The sequence below is a fragment of the Budorcas taxicolor genome, chromosome 22, assembly GCF_023091745.1.
Source record: "Budorcas taxicolor isolate Tak-1 chromosome 22, Takin1.1, whole genome shotgun sequence".
Classification (NCBI taxonomy): Eukaryota; Metazoa; Chordata; class Mammalia; order Artiodactyla; family Bovidae; genus Budorcas; species Budorcas taxicolor.
The window spans coordinates 54,099,469-54,120,296 of NC_068931.1; the positions used below are offsets into that span (position 1 = coordinate 54,099,469).

At 38.8% G+C, this 20,828-nt stretch overlaps 1 protein-coding gene across 1 annotated transcript in view; it reads right to left on the bottom strand.

Annotated features, from left to right (window-relative positions):
* The window catches only part of MBD2 (methyl-CpG binding domain protein 2), a 67,772-nt gene that overhangs the window by 23,177 nt on the left and 23,767 nt on the right, over positions 1-20,828 (bottom strand). The window contains exon 3 of the mRNA XM_052660300.1: positions 9,124-9,261. Coding sequence (XP_052516260.1) covers positions 9,124-9,261 — 138 coding nt within the window. The remainder of the gene's footprint in view (positions 1-9,123; positions 9,262-20,828) is intronic.

The window sequence follows — 20,828 nt, forward strand, 5'->3', positions numbered from 1 at the left end:
ACATTCTCAAAACTGTTATAAGAAATAGAAACTATGAATATTCATCCATGTACTGATTAAATATACTGAATCTAAAATTTCAAGCCTTCCCATTTAAAAACAAGAAAGATGGCAATGACGACCCTGTATGCAAGACAGGAAAAAAGACGCAGCTGTGTATAACGGACTTTTGGACTCAGAGGGAGAGGGAGAGGGTGGGATGATATGGGAGGATGGCATTCTATCATGTATACTATAATGTAAGAATTGAATCGCTAGTCTATGTCTGACGCAGGATACAGCATGCTTGGGGCTGGTGCATGGGGATGACCCACAGAGATGTTATGGGGAGGGAGGTGGGAGGGAAAAAAGAAAAAAAAAAAATGAAGCATTTTAAATCTATTATGTTGAGCTTCATGGATCTATAAATGCTGTCTCTTGGCAGATGTTATTTGGACATGGGCATAGGTGAGTCTTTTTAGCTGTTCTGTGTCATTGAAAATGTGAAATCACAGAGAAGGGTAAAGATAAAGATGGAAAATTACCCATAATGCCACCGCTTGAAAACAAACACTTGAAATCATAGATTTCATTTTTTTAAAACTTTTATTTTGTGGACAGTTGAGTTCTTATTGTATAGATAATTGCTATTATAACTTAAGTATATTTTTATGCTTTTAAAAACTGTATGAACTTGACTTTAAAGAGCTTCATAGTGTTCTACTGTTTGGTTGTTGCATAACTTAATTGTTCCCCAATTGTTGGATAACTAGATTGTTTCCTGCTTTTCATTATTATAAATCACTATTCAATAATTAAAAAAAAAAAATTAGGCTGAGATGACTTCACAAATAAGTCTTCCAAACATTTAAAGAAAAGTAGCAATCTTACACAAACTCTTCCAGAGAATATTCAGAGAGGTCACCTCCCAGATTATTCTACAAGGCCAATAAAACCTTGAGAAAAAATTATGAGAAAGGAAAAATGCAAGTCAATCTTTCTTGTGAATATAAATGCAAAAAATCCTAAACAAAATAACAGTAAATCTAAACAGTGATAACACATCATGACTACACTGAGCTTACTAATCCAGGAATTCAAGGTATGTTCTCCAATCAAAAAATCAAGCACTGCAATTTCTCACATCAACCAATCACTGTAATTCACTATGTTAACAGAATAAAGGACATTTTATCATTTAGTTAGAGAAAATAATTTGATAAAATTCAATACACATTCATGGAAAATATTCTTAGTAAACTAAAGTGAATTTTCTTAATTTGAGGATATATACCAAAAAAAACACAAAAACCTATAACAAGCATCATATTTAATGGAAAGTCATTCAAAATATTCCCTGGTATTACAATAACCAATGAGGATATCTGCTATCACTTTTATTCAAGATTATACTGGCATCTGAAGCCAGTGAAGAGAGACAGGGAAAAAAACATTTAATGTTTAACGACTGGCAAGGAAGAAGTAAAACTCTTGTTTGTAGATGATATGCTTGCTTGTTCATGAATAAGGTTGGAGAGACTCACTGATTATTTAATAAGTTAATTTAGGAAGATAACTGAACACACAGTATATAAAATTCAGCTTATTTCTACATATTAACAACAGACAACTAGAAAAAATTTTAATGTAATCAGAATAGCATCAAAAAACAACAATATCAACAAATGAAAGACATAACAGATCTCTAGACTGAAAACTACAAAATGTTAATGGTGGGACATACGAGGTTAGTTAACTATAAGACTTAGTATTGCAAAAACGCTAATTCGCCCCCAAATTGGTCTATAGATTTAAATCCTGGCGGGTTTTAAAGAAGACTAGACAAGCTGACGGAGAAGGCAATGGCACCCCACGCCAGTACTCTTGCCTGGAAAATCCCATAGACGGAGGAGCCTGGTAGGCTGCAGCCCATGGGGTTGCGAAGAGTCAGACACGACTGAGCGGCTTCACTTTCACTTTTCACTTTCTTGCATTGAAGGCAATGGCAACCCACTCCAGTGTTCTTGCCTGGAGAATCCCAGGGACGGCAGAGCCTGGTGGGCTGCCATCTATGGGGTCGCACAGAGTCGGCCACGACTGAATTGACTTAGCAGCAGCAGCAGATAAGCTGAGTCTAAAATGTACGTGGAAATGACAATAGCCAAGACTAACCAAGATAATCTCAACTGAAGAATAACGAAGCTGGAAAACTTACACTACTAGATATCAAGTTCAACAAAACAAACAGGCCAATGAAACAGAACAGAGTGCAGAAACAAGTTCACATGTACAAACAGACCAAAGGAACAGCATGGACCAGAAACAGATTTTCACAAGACTTTCACTCATACATTTCATATATCACAGAGGTGACAACACAACGCAATGGGAAAAGAATGGTCTTTCAGTAAATGGTGCTAAGTCAATTGGATATCCATTCAGGAGAAAAGTCAGTCCACCTCGCATCATATACAAAAGTCAATTCCAGATGGATTAAAGACCCAAATGGAAAAGTAAAACAAAGCTTTCAGAAGATGGTATGAGGGATATGTTGATAACCTTAAGTAAGCAAAAATTTCTTAAACATGTCACAGAAATAAAAGGAAGAGACTGATGAAGTATGTCCTTTACTTCTTATAACTTGAAGTATTACATACAGAAAAATGTAAAAAAAAAAAAAAAGTTTACAGTTCACTGAAGTTTCACAGAGTAAACACACTCATGTAACTACCACACAGATCAAGAAACAGAGTATCACCAGCACCTTAGAAGCCCCCACTGCCATACTCACCCAGTCTCTATCCCACCTCCCAAGTCTCTTAAAATTACGAACTTACATTTACCAAGAAAACACTACTAGGGAAATGGAAAAGGTTAAGCCGAAAACTGGAAGAAGATATGTGTGACAGATCTGACAAGGTACTGATACTCAGAATATGCAAAGAACTCCCACAAGTCGGTGAAGAAAAGAAAGACACCATTAACACAACAATGCGTAAAAGACTTGAGTAAAAGCTTCAAAAGAAAGGATATCTATGCAGTCAACAGACATACAAAGAGTGTACAATATCATTAAATATCAAGGAAATGCAAGTAAAAACTAAAAGTATCCCTAAACACATATCAGAACGTTCAAAATTTAAAGATTGACCATATCAAGTGTTAACAAGAATTTGAAGCGACTGCACACTGCTGGTAGAAGGGGAACTCTGTATAACCACTGTGGAAAACTAGATGGTAGCATTTAATAAAGCTGAACGTATGCATACTCTTATGACCCGAAAACTCTACTCTGGGGTAAACCCCGAATCAAAAACACGTACCAGAATATTCACTGAAGCAATATCCATAACAGTCAACAAGAAAGACAGAAACTGAAATTAACCACAACAAGAGAACAGTCAATGCAGGAAGCAGAGAAAGACCAAATACCAAACAAAAAATATCCTCATAATTGACAGATTCAGAGAGCTAAGAGTAGAGGTCGTAGCTATAAAATAAGACTGGCAAAGCTCTATGTGCAAACCTGCTGCTGGAAATTAAAACCACCACCAAAAAAAAGACAAAAAGCTAAAATCAAGAAAACATCCTGGAAAGTAAAACAACAATCATAATAAGAGAGAAAATACAAAAACAGAAGTAGGGAAATTCTAAGGCTAATACACAACTTATACAAAGAGAGAATGAAAAGTCAAGGGATTCAGCAGGAGAGAGGAAAAAATGACAAGAACATTTTCCATGCAAAGGATAAACATTTCCCTCTATCGCCTATTAACTGCTCAGTGAATTAAAAAAGGCCTACAAACACATGTCAGTGAATTTTTTTTAAAATCACACACCTACTAAACATTTTCAGAGAGGGAAAAAAAAGACCATGAAGGAGGAGCAGACATTCTGCAGAGCACTGAACTTCTTTTTGGCAAGACTGAACTAAGGTCCGGCTAGTCAAAGCTATGGTTTTTCCAGTGGTCATGTATGGATGTGAGAGTTGGGCTGTGAAGAAGGCTGAGCGCTGAAGAACTGATGCTTTTGAACTTGTGGTGTTGGTTGGAGAAGACTCTTGAGAGTCCCTTGGACTGCAAGGAGATCCAACCAGTCCATTCTGAAGGAGATCAGCCCTGGGATTTCTTTGGAAGGAATGATGCTAAAGCTGAAGCTCCAGTACCTTGGCCACCTCATGCAAAGAGCTGACTCATTGGAAAAGACTCTGATGCTGGGAGGGATTGGGGGCAGGAGGAGAAGGGGACGACCCAGGATGAGATGGCTGGATGGCATCACTGACTCGATGGACATGAGTCTGAGTGAACTCCAGGAGTTGGTGATAGACAGGGAGGCCTGGCATGCTGCGATTCATGGGGTCGCAAAGAGTCAGACACGACTGAGCAAATGAACTGAACTGAACTGGAGAAATTCTCAGGGTCAAAATAAATGAATACTAAAGTATCTTATGAATTTTTACATAGAATGTCTTTAAAAATGCATGGCTTTAAAATTTATCTTTCATCTAGAAAGTTTCTTCTAACATTTAAAAACAGTCCCCCTTTGATTATTATCGGAAAGATGAGCTCTAAGTGCTGACAAGGATGAAGAGAAAAGGGAACCCTCAGGCAGTGCTGGTGAGAAGGTAAACTGGTGCAGCCACGATGGAAAACATCATGAAGATTCCTCAAGAAATCAAACACTGAACCACCATACAATCCAGCAATCCCACCTCCAGGTAAGTATCCAAAGGAAATGATATCAACACCTCAGAGACCTACTGTACCCCCCGTATTCACTGCAACTTTATTCACAGTAACCAAGATATGGAAACAAACTAAATGTCCATCAATGGACAAATGAATGATGTGTATATATATACACGCTGAAATACTATCATCCATAAAAGAAGGAAATCTTGCCATTTGTGATAATGTAGACGAACCTTGAGATCAAATGCTAAATGAAATAAGGCAAAAGGAGAATCTCATTTATATGTGGAATCTCAAACTCACAGAAATACAGAGAAGAATAGTGGGTTCCCAGGGGCTGAAGAAGGGTAGCGAATGGAGAGATGCTGGTCAGAGGGTACAAACGTCCAGTTAAAAGAGGAATAATCTGGGGGATCTAATGTACAGTCTGGTGACTACGGCTAACAAGACTGTACTGTACACCTGTAAGTTGCTAAGAGAGATCTTAAATGTTCTCACTATCACGACCACAACAAAAAAAATGGTAATTGTATCAGGAGATAGATGTATTAACTAACTTTTTTTGTGGTTATCACTTTGCAGTGTATACATATATCAAATCATCCTATTGTACACCTTAAACTTACATGATGTTACATATCAACTATACGTCAATAAAGCTGGGGAAGAAAACATTTTAAAAAAGACATTTCTGGAAGGGAGGAAAGGAAAGTTTCGTATCCTTTGAACAAAGAATTAGTTAACAAAATAAAAAGAAAAAAATCTAGGATCAGGTGGGAGATTTAAGCCCATTTCTTCAGTGATTTAAATATTTACTTTTGGGTAAAAAAAAATTAATATTCTGTAAGAAATGTAATTTATATTCAAAGACTATCAGAAACACCTAAAGCCCAGCAAGTTTAATTAAAAGGAAGAAGTAAAAGATGAAGCTCAAAGATGAAATTTCTTTGATTGGTGGATTAAAAAAAGAGAAAAAGCAAGAGACCAGATGTTAAAGATGATAGCATTAAAGAAATAAGGAAACAGACATGTGAGATCTTCACACACTGAAAGGATGCTAGGAAAGACACCCGTAACAGCAAAATCACAATTCAATTGGATTAAAAAGAATTTAGGATGTGATTTACATATCTGGCCAGATAAGGATAGTTCAATGATCTTACTGTTTGGAATAACAGTCTTACAGTTGGTAGAGTTCCCTCCACCCCCACCCCAGATTTCTTTTTAATCTAATAAAAAGACAAGCATGTGCTAGATATGTTTATATTTTATATATAAAGCTGGCTAGCTACTTACACTAGCATAACCAGGTTTTACAAAAGTCATCCTTACTTTATAATTAATTACAGGCAGAAATCACTGCTGAGTTCTGTTTAACGCATTACTGTTGTACCCTAAATTTGCACTTTTTAAATTAAGGCATTTTCAAGGAGTTAATATATTAGAAATTCATAATTCATATATTTTAAAGAATTCAAAATAGACTGCCATATAGATAGACTCAGGCATAGGAGTTTTGTTATAAAAAACAGGGAATTATTAACTTCTATGACTGCTTCACATGTAGACTAAACATTTCAAACTGATTTAAGGTAAAAGATCCAAAAATCAAATCCTAATTCTAGGTCTCAAAATTCAAGACTCCAAAAGGAATTACAAAACCCCTAGCTTAAATATCCTAAAAGAATGTGGTACAGTTACGGTAGAGGCTCCCCTGGCAGCCCAGTGGCTAACTGTGCTCCGAATGCAACGGGCCCAGGGGTGATCCCTGGTCAGGGAACTACATCCCTCATGCCACAGCTAAGACCTGGCACAGCCAAATAAATAGATATTTACAGCTAAGATAAAAAACACTGATATATGCAGGAACCTCAAAAAACAGACACCTCACTGGCTAATTTATTTACTCTATGATCAGACTATCTCCTCCAAATGAAATATCGGCAATTCATATTACTAATCTAGCTCGATGAAGCTATGTAAAAGGTAGCAAAACCGGAAGAATTTTTGCCTATGTATTTTTTTGCCTATCTCCTCAACAATAATAGCTCATTAGCAGCCATTTGCTATATTCATGTCAAAATATAATTAAAATCAGCATCTTCCTTTACCAAAAGACCCAAATCTAAACAGTCAGGATGACAAGATCATGATTTTGAAAACATTAACACCAAAGTTGCCTCTTTACTATTTTCCTACTTTTACTCAAGGCACAGTCTTATATTTTGAAATCCTACTAGCGGGACAGCAGTCAAATATGACCTCAGTTCTTATGTTCAAGATAAAGGGGGAGAGACAACTAATATCTCAGTATAATCAAAAACATCCAGCAAAAACTGTCAAATGACAGAGGATAATGTGAAAAACAGTCCAAGTATTTGAAAAAGTAACCTAAATAATCTTTAACACTTTCTGTCTATGAAAGCTCTAAAATGAAGATAAAACCCTCAAAAAATCTGGGTTAAAAATGATATAAGTGTTTTTTGTTATGGGGGCTAGGGGGTGAATTCGATTTCTTGACAGATCTTTTCACTTGAGAATAATCTTATAAACCTTAATTAAAGAAGGAAAACTTAAAAACTCCTCAATGTACCAAAGAGTAAGGAGCAACTAATCTGGTTACTTCAGCTGTAAACATCTAGGCTGCCAATACCTCTATAACCAGATAAACACCCAGTGAATTATAATAAGTACAGTTTTTAAAATCTGTGACTGAACTTAGGTGCAGAACACAAATTCCTGTTAAAATGGCCATAATTTGCTATTTGGTTTGTTCTTAACCAAAATATTTGTTCAGAGACTACAGAGAATGACTTGACAAGGGCAAAGGGGGATAAAATTTACTAAATGCTATCTGTTCTCAATGAGACAACTCAAATTTTCGATATGGAACTAACATGACGCATTATTCTACTTTCTTTATTTTTGTGGCTTTTTGAAGCAAACTGTCTTACCCAATGACATACTTGTGGAATTTTCAATTAACAAAAAAAATCTTTACCAAGAAACAATTTTTAAATCACCAAAAAGCCGAAGGACAGGATGTTCAAGACTTTAGACAGTATCTAAGAAAGAACACAACCAGGCAACGGCTTTGTCGAGGTGGGCAAGGCTCACAATGGCCGCACTGCTTCCCTGCTGGGACGAGTATCTAAACTGCCGGCGGCTGGGTGACTATCGGTGGGTGCGGGAGTGAAACAGAAGGGAAAGCCTGGCACAGGAAGCTGAATGGCCCACGGAAACCTGAGTGGTGACAGGAGCCTCAAGGCACATGCAGGTACGCATCTTTATGTTGGATGTGATACACTTACATGGCCCCTGTTGAATCTCTTGGGGACCAACAGTAAAGCAAGTCTAGAACTTCAAATCTTGAGACATCTATAGCAAGATGCTGATCCAATGTGGCTCCAAATATCTTCTGTTTTCCTGGCTCACCTGAAGAGGAAAAAACACTACAGAGGATGTGGGAACTGCATTTCTTTAGGCAGCTTCTTCTAGAGCAACTGTCTGAAAGTTTTGGCCCAGTCCTTTATGAAGTCTGCGGATGAGACACTTGAGGGACTAGTGAAAAACAAAATTCAAATGAAAAGGTGGAGTGAGACATCCAAAGGGGACACGAGAGTCAAAGATAATGGTCGTAGGTAAATCAGCGTTTCTAATCCTTAAGTGGGAGGAGGAAGAGAAAGGAGAGAAAAAAATGCACCGAGGTTTCTCCCTCCACTCCCTCACCCCAATTGCTACTAAAATTTCACCAAGCACCTGAACCTTTTTTACCACAATTAGGGAGTGAGTGCGCAAGATTATTTGGAGAGTTCAAGCATTTTGCCAAGTCTCCCTCCCCGGGCTGTGTGGCATTATTAAGCGGCAGGGAGGCCTTTCAGATAATACTTATTTTCTGAGAAAAGATTCTGGTGGAATACAGCTTGAAGCAATAAAGAAAGAGCAAAATAAATGCCATTTATACAAAAATGGAAGCCACAGGACAATATACCCTATTGACAAAGCTTATTTACTTCTGTTTTTCCAAAGGGGAGGGACTGCTTTCGTGTAATAAGAAATCAGAACAAAACGTCATTTTCGAATAATAGAAAATATTTTTAAACTTAGCAACACAAACTGCATGCTTCTTCCCCTTCGGAAATATTCTCCCTGGAAAGATAATCTTTAAAAAAAAGCTAAGATGAGCAGAACCAAGTCTGAGGTACAGTCACACAAAAGCATAAAAAGGTACTCCATGAAATTAATTTTTTATTTTTTTAATTAATTTCTTCTTAAAACATTTTATCTAAATATTGTCTTAAGCTATTCTCCAGCATTCATGTAATAGCCTAGGACATAAAACAATTTTCTTTCCAAATATATTCCATTTTAGCCAGAGTTAAGTTGCACTATGACTGGTCAAGACACCAGAATTTTCTGAAAAATAAAACTGGAGAACCAACTAGATCCTTACCTGACGTGGCTGTTCATTCATTCTCTGTGGGTCGGATTTCACTTTATTACTAGGATGATTTGTGACTTTGGTTACTGGTTGCTTGAAAATAGATGCTGTTTGTCTAATTGGCAATGTTGTATTCAAGTCTGGTTTACCCTGTGGATATAAGTGTTTTAATTAATAAATATTATATAAAAATATAATTAAGTACTTATTAATTCAATATCTATTACTTTAACTTGGATTATTGCCAACTTCCCAATCTCAGCATTTTAAATACTCGGAAGTACATTTTTAACACTTTATTATATAAGACTTATGTAAAGTTTCATAATAAAAAGTGTTGTGTTCTTTAAAATGTCAAAAAATTCTCTATATAAAATTCAAAATTGATTTGATTAACAAGATACTAGCAACTTTTAAGCAAACAAATATATATTTATGGATGGGTTATACAGTAATCTTGCCTGGAAAATCCCATGGACAGAGGAGCCTGGTGGGCTGCAGTCCATGGGGTCGCTAAGAGTCTGGCACAACTGAGCAACTTCACTTTCACTTTTCACTTTCATACATGGGAGAAGGAAATGGCAACCCACTCCAGCATTCTTGCCTGGAGAATCTCAGGCACTAGGGAGCCTGATGGGCTGCCATCTATGGGGTCGCACAGAGTCTGACACCACTGAAGTGACTTAGCAGCAGCAGCATACAAGAGGAAGGAGGGCTTTCAAGTCAATAACCAGGAAAGCAATCATTTCTATATTCTGAGAATGGAGGAAAATAATGGCATACTTGGCTATTAAAATATAAATCATCTCAAGTGTTAGGGGTCCAGGCGTACATAAAACCACAAAGGTTAACCTTCCCTTTTATATATATGTATTTTTAAAAAAGGTAATTAGAAAGCTGTAATTCCCACAAAGCTCAATTTAGGAAAATGTAATAAAATATTATCTTTAATTTTGTAACACACTTTTTAAAAAGAAACTTAAAATTCAAGTTTCAGAAAAGCAAGCCACATACTTACAGACTTTTAAACAACCAGTGGAAAAAAAGGAGGACGTAAGATTTTTATTTCTTAATGAAATGAAAATGTGGCACAGAATTGCTATTAAATTCACAGGAAGTACTGTAACGTAAGGTGGGGAGGGTGGGGGTGAAGAAAAGGAACAATATGGGATTTGACTCATTTGGGCTTCCCTGGTGGCTCAGCGGTAAAGAATACGCCTGCAGTGCAGGAGACACGAGTCCAATCCCTGGGTCAGGAAGATCACCTGGAGAAGAAATAGCAACCGACTCCGGTATTCTTGCCTGGGAAGTCCCACGGACAGAGTCTGGTGGCCTATAATCCATACGGTCACAGAGAGTGACTTAGTGACTAAACAACATCCTTCTGATTTGGGCAAAAAGATAGAAAGGGTCAAATATATCCGAAAATAACATATATTACATTAGATATTTTTAGTATAGAAGTGTACTTGATAAATCATCTCCAGGATGTCAATGAACTTTAATTAACTATCTCCAAATAAAAATTGTATCAACTTCCAGACTCCAAAATAGTGTTTCTCAAACTTGAGCATGCATCAGAGTTACCCAGGGGGCTTATGAAAACACAGATTACTGGGTCTCCCTCCTAGAAATGATGATTCAGGAGGTCTGAGGTCGGGCCTGGGAATTTGCATTCCGACTGAGGGACGCACACTTGGGCACCACCGCTCTAAAACAAAGACTGCAAGTTGGCGGCATGGAGACCAGGTTTAACCCACAGATGTGTTCTGCTCCAGTTTTTGGTCTCTTGAGTCAATGAAGCTAAGAGCTACAAATAAAATTGGCATAAAATCAAGAATTCTAGCTTCTCTTAAAAACTCAAAGATCTAGAAATGGACTGATTTGGCGAAAACAGGCCATGACTCATTAGTAATGGCGGCCACTAGAGGTGTCAGGGTTGCCGTTTTGCAAAAGGCCTCAGCTCACATTTGTGATACCTGTCTGAGCCCTACAGGTATTGAGTTTATGACCTCTGCTTAAAGAACGTCAGAAATTAATCCGACCGTTATTACAGTTATATTATCTGGGTGCCCTATTCAGTGAGTCTCCACTCCCCCACCCTATCCCACCCCACGCACACTGCTCTTCTGTACACAGTGGGCACGCTGGTCATTTCTCTCATTCACTTTTATTCTGACATTCGTGCTTACCTTTAAGAGGCATATTCATCTTAAAAGACTCTAACAATACCACTTCCCAGGCATTTCATTTTCTTATCTTTATGGTTTAAAAAAAAAAAAAAATCTTGATTTAGAGCTATGGAAACTTGGCCAACAGGCTGCAAAATAACCACTTAGGATTCCATCTCTAAAGAGTGTGAGGCCCAGGAATGTGTATTTTTAAAACTCTCCTGGTAATTCTGTGATGTGCAGAAGGTTTGGATCCCTCTGATTTATGACATCAAGAGCATTCTAAGACCCTAAGTGAAGCCAACCAACCTGTATCAGTCAGTATTCAGTCCAAAAGACGCTTAACATAATGGCTTACAAAATACTCTTCCTGCCACTAATTTGTTATAAGCAGTATCTACCACAAAACAGTACCTTGCTTGGTTTTTAACGTTTCTGTACTTTAACAAAGAATAATATACTCTGCTGGTATTATGGGATCAGTAGACAAATACAGAGCAACTATTTGTATGAACAAACACAGTCGAGTCTGTAAGATTCTGTTACAAAGAATGACTGGAGGACGCAGAGACTAGCTTAAACTATTCAAAACTATAAAAGGGAAAAAACTATAAAACCCTGAATCCACACGGACTGGAAGGAAGCATGTAACATGTAAAACTACTGGTGCTACAATGATAAGACTAATTTTTTTTTCATTATGCTTGTGATATAATAAAAAATTAATCTATTGGTTAAAAGCTGTCATTGTCTGACAATGACAGTTTATTGCCCAGTGGAGCGGAATGAGGTTTTTCACGAGTGCGCAACACTGCTCTTCTGTTGGCCTTATTTATATTTTACTATTTTTCCTCTTTTAAACTAGCCTGAAAGCTCTGAAGAAAGAATTTTTTACTAATTAATTTTGTATTCTACAATAGTATCATGTAAAATAACCTGAGAAGCTGGACTAAATGGTTTTCCCAGAAACTGTCACAAAAAAAGTAAATTTTATTACCATTCTCTCCTGAGGACTATCAAAAGAGTCACTGTTAATTCACACCCAGTTGTCTGAGTTTTTCTAAATAACTACCAATCTGCCATGAACCTAGGAGTTATAAAGCAAACATTCTTTTAAACATATATTTTAATATAAATACAAAACAAATTACAAAACATTATAATAGACTGATGGCAATAAAATACGGTATTTCATTTGTACTGTATGACATCCTCAGTCATAAATAAGTTCTTAGAAACCAGTAACAAAGACACTGATACACCAAGGGAAATGAAAAAAAGAAAAAGAAAAAAATGAAATAACACAAGTGACTAGTAAGGACTGAGCATATACGAAGATGACCACACTGAACAATAACAGAAAAACAATTTCTCTGTAATATCATATTGCCAGATTAAAAATCTAACATTTGTACAGTTTTAGGAAATATACCCACATAAACTCTGGTGGATATATTAACGGTCATTATAGTGGTGGTTATTTTAGCATTCTTTTTGAGACTTTTGCGCATGTGTGAGTTTAATATTAAAACATGGTTAATGTATCTGTGTATTGCTACATGACAATCTAAAAATGCAAATGTGAATTACCAAACAGAAAGTTGTCTGGAAAATCACAGCAAAATTTTAACCTTACTGTACAAACAGATCAGAAAAGGGACTGCTACTGTTTTCTGTCTTTAAAGTACTTTTTTCCAAATCGGACAAGATTAAAGCTATTTGTGTATTTGAAATCTTCCCTTTCAATATAGGAATAAGTGAAACAAAGTTCCTTATATTATAAAACTAAACTGACAGAAACACACATTCTAACCATTTCCAATCTCCGATATATCTTCTCAGTATACAGGCTAGCCTCAAATAAAAGTTTAGTGTATTTTATAATAATGTGTATATTAAGCTGGGAAGTTTTCAAATAACTCAAATAATTGTTGACAATTTATTCTATCCCCCCTGAGATGAATACAAATATAAAAATTAAAAAATTTTTTTTAACTTTTATCTTTTTCTAATAAATATCTGAGATGGCTCTTAAAACTTCAAAAAACAAATATACAATAAAAATTAATTTAAATCAAGGGCAAGGAGAAACAAATTTCCTTTTGAAATGGTTAACAGTAATTGATTCTAGCCTTCACCATCTGATGTGGATCTGAACTTTCTAGGGGTGTGGGCAAAAAAAGAAACATTCAATGACATAGATTTCATACTCAGAAAGGAGAAAGCGTACCAATTAAAGAGGAAAACAAAAGCTGGTGTTAAATCTAGAAAAAAAACATAGACACTTAACATCACAACAGATATTAAACAGATTTCAAATGCTTTTTCTTTTTCTAGTGATCTTCCATAAAAGCCAAGAACATATTTAAAGGACAACTCACTGAAGACGACTCTGAAAAGGACTAAACTAGTGTGGCCTGATTATTGTGTAACCTTTCAATGATTTAATGTGGTTAATCCTAGAAAGGGCTTCCGTGGTAGCTCAGCTGGTAAAGAATCTGCCCGCAATGTGGGAGACATGGGTTCAATCCCTGGGTTGGGAAGATCCCCTGGAAAAGAGAACGGCTACCCACTCCAGTGTTCTTGCCTGGAGAATCCCCGTGGACAGAGGAGCCTGGCAGCTACAGCTCATGGGGTCGCAGAGTCGGACACGACTGAGCAACTAAGCACACAACGCTGCTGCTGCTGCTGCTGCTAAGTCGCTTCAGTCGTGTCCGACTCTGTGCGACCCCATAGACGGCAGCCCACCAGGCTCCCCGGTCCCTGGGATTCTCCAGGCAAGAACACTGGAGTGGGTTGCCATTTCCTTCTCCAATACAGGAAAGTGGAAAGTGAAAGTGAAGTCGCTCAGCAGTGCCCGACTCTTCGCGACCCCATGGCCTGCAGCCCACCAGGCTCCTCCGTCCGTGGGACTGTCCAGGCAAGAGTGCTGGAGTGGGTGCCATTGCCTTCTCCGAGCACACAACGCTGGAGAAGAGGAAAAGTAAAGCAGTGATGCCGATCATGTGTCTCTAAGCTGTAGCGTTCAAATACTGTTTCATTGCTACCCTCTGAACTTCTTTGAAAATAGATAAACCCCACCTACTTCAATTTTTAAAATGGAGAAAAGAAAGAAAACAGGACACTTCCAGGCATCATTTTAATTCTGTGGTTTTGCATACCCCAAGAGATATTCAGGTCCCAATTTGAGAAGCAAAGACTTTATTTTTCTAAAGTCGTTTTCCTCATCTGTAAACGAGGTAAATACAGTAACTATTCTTAAGATTCTTACAAAAATCAAAACAAGATAATGCATGTGCGATGCTGCTGCTCAAGCAGCTTTCATTAAGTCAGTTACTGAACGAATATTGAATGCCTACTATCTGCCAGGTACAGACCGTGTGCTGTGTATGGAGTCACTCACAAATACCAAAATCCTTCAGAGCTTACACTCACAAGGCAGCGAGGAGACAAAACAGTGGTATAGCTTATAGTCATGCTGGCACATAAACTCTGAATAAAGAGTAGCTATCTCTATTATCTGGAGAAGGCAATGGCAACCCACTCCAGTACTCTTGCCTGGAACATCCCATGGACAGAGGAGCCTGGTAGGCTGCAGTCCATGAGGTCACGAAGAGTCGGACATGACTGAGCAACTTTACTTCCACTTTTCACTTTCATGCACTGGAGAAGGAAACGGCAACCCACTCCAGTCTTCTTGCCTGGAGAATCCCAGGGACAGGGGAGCCTGGTAGGCTTCCATCTATGAGGTCGCATAGAGTCGGACACGACTGAAGCGACTCAGCGGCAGCAGCATCTCTATTATCAGCACTATCATCTTACTGAACATGCTATTGAAATTTAAAACCTTAACCTATTAAGCTTCCCCATAAGGAAAGTCACCTCCTGGTTAACGCAAAGAGGAGCCTGAGCTTTAGGGGGAACCAAGATTATCCTCAAAACCTAATTTTGGATTTGCTCCCGGATATACACAGTAGCCAGTTCGTTTCCACAAAAGTCAAAAGCCAACAATACAAAGTGCTTTACAGTCCTTCTGTTTTTTTTATATGACTCACTCAACATAAAATCCACCATTTTATACAATTCAGTGGGTTTTAGTATATTGACATTCAGTGGTTTTTAGTATATTGACAAAGTCGTGCAACCTTGCAAAAAGGTTTTTGCAAAAAGTAAAGAAAATATGTATCTGGGATTTATGATTTTGTAATGAAAATCCACTTCATGTAATATTGTAAATAAGATAATACCTTTTTAAGGAGATCAATGGAATACTGAATATGTAAAAGATAATAAAACGGGTGGACTCCACTTTGAGCTCATTAAAAGAGGATATAGTTAATTGAAGCGGTTTGAAATTCATCACTGAAATTAAGTTTTGAAGAATTTTGTTTGAAAAGTACCTTCCTGGAACTTCAGTTAATATGAGGTCATAAAAGGACTGATGGCTAATGAGTTTCAAACAGAGCAGCTCTGCTCAAACTAAGGCTTCTTCTGCATGGAATTCATTATCTCCTTTACATCCGGGCTGGCACTAGCTGAGTACACAACCTTAGAATTATGAAAACAGTCACACAAATCATTTTCTGCAGGGCTTCATTCTCTCACTGAGAGAGTCTAAACATCAGGTAACTCTGCAGGACCTATAAAACTTAAGTGAAACTGACATCCACAGACAGAAACTCCAACATCCAAAATAAATGTTGACAGAACCATACCACGGGCAACTATGTCTCTACATCTACTCTCATTATTAGCACAAAGGTCAAGCCCAGAACCTCTCCGAAGGTCTAGTACATTCTGATATCTCTGAGGAACTAACTGTTAACAAGCTGAACCTACTCATACTGAACAGACTACTCTCATCAGCAAGTCTGTCTGCTAACGTGGCCAAATTTCTTCCGTTCACTGTTTGCTTCCTAGAAATCTTTATCCCATCCATATCTAAACACCTAGCTCAAATCGGCCAAAAAATGGAACAGTGCTGTTAGTTGTTAATAACTTCTTAGTTATCTTCATTTTGCCGCTAAAGATTTCTGCACATGAGAAAATTAGGAGTTCTCTGGAATGGCCCTCGAACAACGTGGGACTTTGGAGTGTCAACACTTCACACAAAGAAAGCTTTGATCTGTGGTTTTGCAGCCATGGATTCAACCAACTGCTGACCGCTGGTACTGCAGTTATTTACTATGGAAAAAAATTTGCATATACGTGGATGCGTACAGTTCAAACGTGTTGTTCAAAGGTCAACTTTAGTTATAGTGTCTCTTGCTACATCTTACTCCTTTAATTATTCATTAAATGAGCACTGTCCAAGCCACCATCATTCCAGCTTAGGTAAATAGCCTCCTGTTATAACTGACCCCCGACTTCCACTCCTGCACCTCTATAGTACATCCTCCACACAGCAGCAAAAAAAAAAAAATCATATTGCCCCCTACGTAAAGTCCACAAGAGCATTCTATACCCTTCCTCATCCTGGTTTGCCAGGTCCAGTGACTAGGTCTGTCTGCTTCCTTGGCCTCACCTAGTACCTCTCTCCCACTCACTAACCTCCAGCCTACTACCTGTCCTCACGTGCTAAACGTATCCTGCCTTAAGGGTTTTGCACTGGCTATTCCCTCTGCTTAGAACACTTCACCCTCTGGTTTTTGTAGAACTGAATCTTCTCATTCAGTTCTTGGCCAAAAATCATTCCCTTCTGATCATTCGGCCTAACACAGCCACAGAGTCAATCTCAACCGTTCTTAATTAACTGTGTAGCATTTAATATTTAAATTGTGTTAGTCAACGCACTAGAATAATAAGTTCCACAAACACAGTATTTCCAGAATCTGGAATAATGTCTGTGCACACAGAATGTGCTAAAAAAAAAAATTTTATGGAGTAAATGATGCATAAAAGGTCTGTTACATGTAAGATCTTAAGTTATGCAGCCCTTATTCCTGAATAGTCTCACTGTCAGCCTTAAACTTGTACATGCTATGTTAAGTGGAAGCTACTAATTCAATGTGGTCTACAACATCCATGTCAAAATTATCAAACATAATCATCTCTACTATATACCTCAAGATCACTAATGTAAAATAACCCCCAGGCTTGTTCCATTAATTACTATATAACATGAAGTTATGCTTATAGATACATAGCCAGCCCTACAAAAGTATCCCATGGGAAAATAATCCTCAGATGGTATTTCTGGCAAAGTCAGTTAGAGTGATGTTATAACATGAAATAATGGGAAATAAAGAGTACAAAGAATTTATAACCCAGAAGACTGCCAAGATGAGATTAAGGCATCGAAACAATCCATGCACGTTGGCAAGAAGCATGCCATGCTGCTCTCAGACAGCCATGGTTCAGGAAAAATGTTCACTATGGATCTGAAAACTTAATCATCTCAGTATAACTTGCCGTAACAACTTCTCATCTGTACATGAAAATAACCTAAAATTTAGCAGTGGTTCTAGACAGAGGAGACTGGTATGGAAATTAAAACCTTGGGGCAAACTATAAGGTCAATTAATAGGGTGTCAACAGATTAAGTAATAGTGATGAGACAGGTAATCACTTGATTGAGTTACACAATTTAATCTGTAACAGTAATATTAACTAGGTGATAAACCAGATAGTACTAACTAGGGGCTTCCATGGGCTCAGTGGTAAAGAATCTGCCTGCCAAGCAGGAGATGTGGGTTTGATCCCTGGGTCAGGAAGATCCCTTGGAGAAGGAAATGGCAGCCCACTCCAGTATTCTTGCCTGGGAAATTCCATGGCAAAAGTGCCTGGTGGGCTATAGTTCTTCGGGTCGCAAAGAGTCAGACACGACTGAGCGACTAAATGACAACAAGGAGATAAATGGAGCTAATCAACTTTGGATTCCAAAAACTTTACTGAGAATTCAGCCTGCCCCAAATTGTAAGACTGTTCTCTCAGGAAGGTGAGCAAAGGTGCTTGTTTAAGGAGCCCATACTCCGCTCAGTAGTCCTGTAACATATCAGGCATGTAGGGGGGCTGAGAACTAAGGCAGGAATAAAGTCAGTTCTTCGGGGGCTCAGAGATCCAAACAAGTCCTATTTGCCTAAGAAAGTGCTTCTAAGTTCATTCATTATAGTTACCTGGCAGAGGTACACACTTCCTTTCTAAAAAATCAGGACAATTATATTCCAAACGTTTGCATACTCTGCTCTAGAATTATCAAAATTAGTCCCATCACACCCCACATCCTATCCTCATAATAACCCAACAGCCAAGCCCCCCAGATCATACGTCATCACGCAGTACTCATCTCTATAACATTCTGTACGCCCACCCTGTAGTTCAGTGGCCCTCAAACTTTTTTGACTTCAACTTAGAGTAGAAATATATACTTTAAATCATGACTCAGTACACACAAGGGTGTACAGATCACAAAAATCACCTGAAATAATCAGCCTTACTAAATGGAATGTGCGCTGTTTCCTATCCCATTGTCTCGCATCTTAAAAATTCTAGTTATGGTCAAGCGAAACCAAGTGAAGGTCGCTCAGCTGTGTCCGACTCTCTGCGACCCCATGGACTATACACAGTCCCTGGAATTCCCCAGGCCAGAATACTGGAGGGAGTAGCCGTTCCCTTCTCCAGGGCACCTTCCCCACCCAGGGATCAAGCCCAGGTCTCCCGCATTGCAGGCGGATTCTTTACCAGCTCAGTTTGAAAACCAACCCCTAACCTTACCCATCACTCCCCCTGCCAGTCCTTACCCTGTACACTCTTGGGAGTCAGCAGGCTCTCCTATATCCTCAACATTTTCTTTGAACATTCTCTCCAGTTCCTGGACTTCCTTAAACTTGCCACCCCTCAAAGATCCTATGCCCCTAAAGTTCTTCCAGATAGAGGCTTTTCCCTTCTTCCTCTCTGACAACTACATTTCTAAGGCCCAGTAAGTGGTTCAGCTTTCCTCCTTTCTCCCCATTACTTTCTCACATCATTTCTCTATTTTTCCTCCTTCAAAAAGCAGAGCTCCCCTGAAGCTCACAGGGTCTGACTGTATGACTTTCTGCCTTCCTCCCTGATTTCTCCTTTACTCACTGAGGACTTTAGTTTCTGTTTCATGTTTTCTTCCCCAACCCAGCTCTTAGTCTTCATTCTTAGAGGCCTCAGTACCCACGTGGATAATCCACCCAATATCCTGAATCCTCTAACCTGTTCTTCTACCCAGCCTCACCCACCTAACATTACAGGAATAGGCTTGTCTACGCTGGTAACTATACCGTGTCCAATATCTCAGGCAAGCATCCAACCTTCCAATTTCTACTTCCTGTTCTTATAACTCACTGAGGACTGCCCTCCAGGTTCTTTGAACCCATCAATACTCCCTGCCCATTGGCTGACCTGTTTTCTTACTCTTTCAAAACCTCTTCCGTATTCTTCCCCACCCAGTATAGACTCCATGGTCCATCATTACCCTGTCAATGTGCTTAAACTTCTGTGGTTTTCCACTGGTGCAACAGGCCCCATTCTTACCTTTCCACAGTATAAAATGGGAAATTAACCGAATCAGCATCCCTTTCATCTACCATCTAGTGATTCTCCTTCCTAGTCAAGAAAATTTACAGAAAGAATTGTCCACCGTGAGCAATTTTAACTCTCATTCACCTTCAACCCAATCCAATCTGGCTTCTCTTTCCCCCAAAACCACTGGTATCAAGATTATTAATGACCTTCCTGCTGCCAAACTCAATGGAAATTTCTTTCTTCCAACATTCAACGTTTCAGTGGCCATCAGCACACCTGACCATTCTCCGTTTGGAACGTTTCAGTGGCCATCAGCACACCTGACCATTCTCCGTTTGGAAACATTCTCCTCTCCTGTGTCTCTCCTACCTTTCACAATCCACTCTGCTGGCTCCTTCTGCTCTACTTCAATGTCAATCACTGGATTTTCTCAGAGCTTCATTCTGGATCCTTCTGTCTATAAGCTCCAGGCCCATTACTTGAAAAACTACCTATGTAACTTTCTACCCAATGGCTCTCCAGCTCAGACCTCTCAATCAGTACACACACACGACATGACAAATCCATCTGGATGTTTAATAAGCGTCTCAAACTCTGGCCACTCAAAGTTGAATTCATTGCATTCACCCATATAAATTCTTTCCTAAGGCAATCTCAGTAGACGGCAACCCCATTTACCTAGTCATTCAATCTACCTAAAATCTAAGGGCTCACACTTGGGCACTCTCTGTCATCTTTCATACCCAGTTCATTAGTGAATTCTGTCAATCCCATATTCAGAACAAGACCAGGATCCCTTCACTTCTATCACCATGTATGTCTGCTGCTGCTGCTGCTGCTAAGTTGCTTCAGTCGTGTCCGACTCTGTGCAACCCCACAGACAGCAGCCCACCCGGCTCCCCCGTCCCTGGGATTCTCCAGGCAAGAACGCTGGAGTGGGCTGCCATTTCCTTCTCCAGTGCATGAAAGTGAAAAGTGAAAGGGAAGTCGCTCAGTCGTGTCCGACTCTTCGCGACCCCATGGACCGCAGCCCACCAGGCTCCCCAGTCCGTG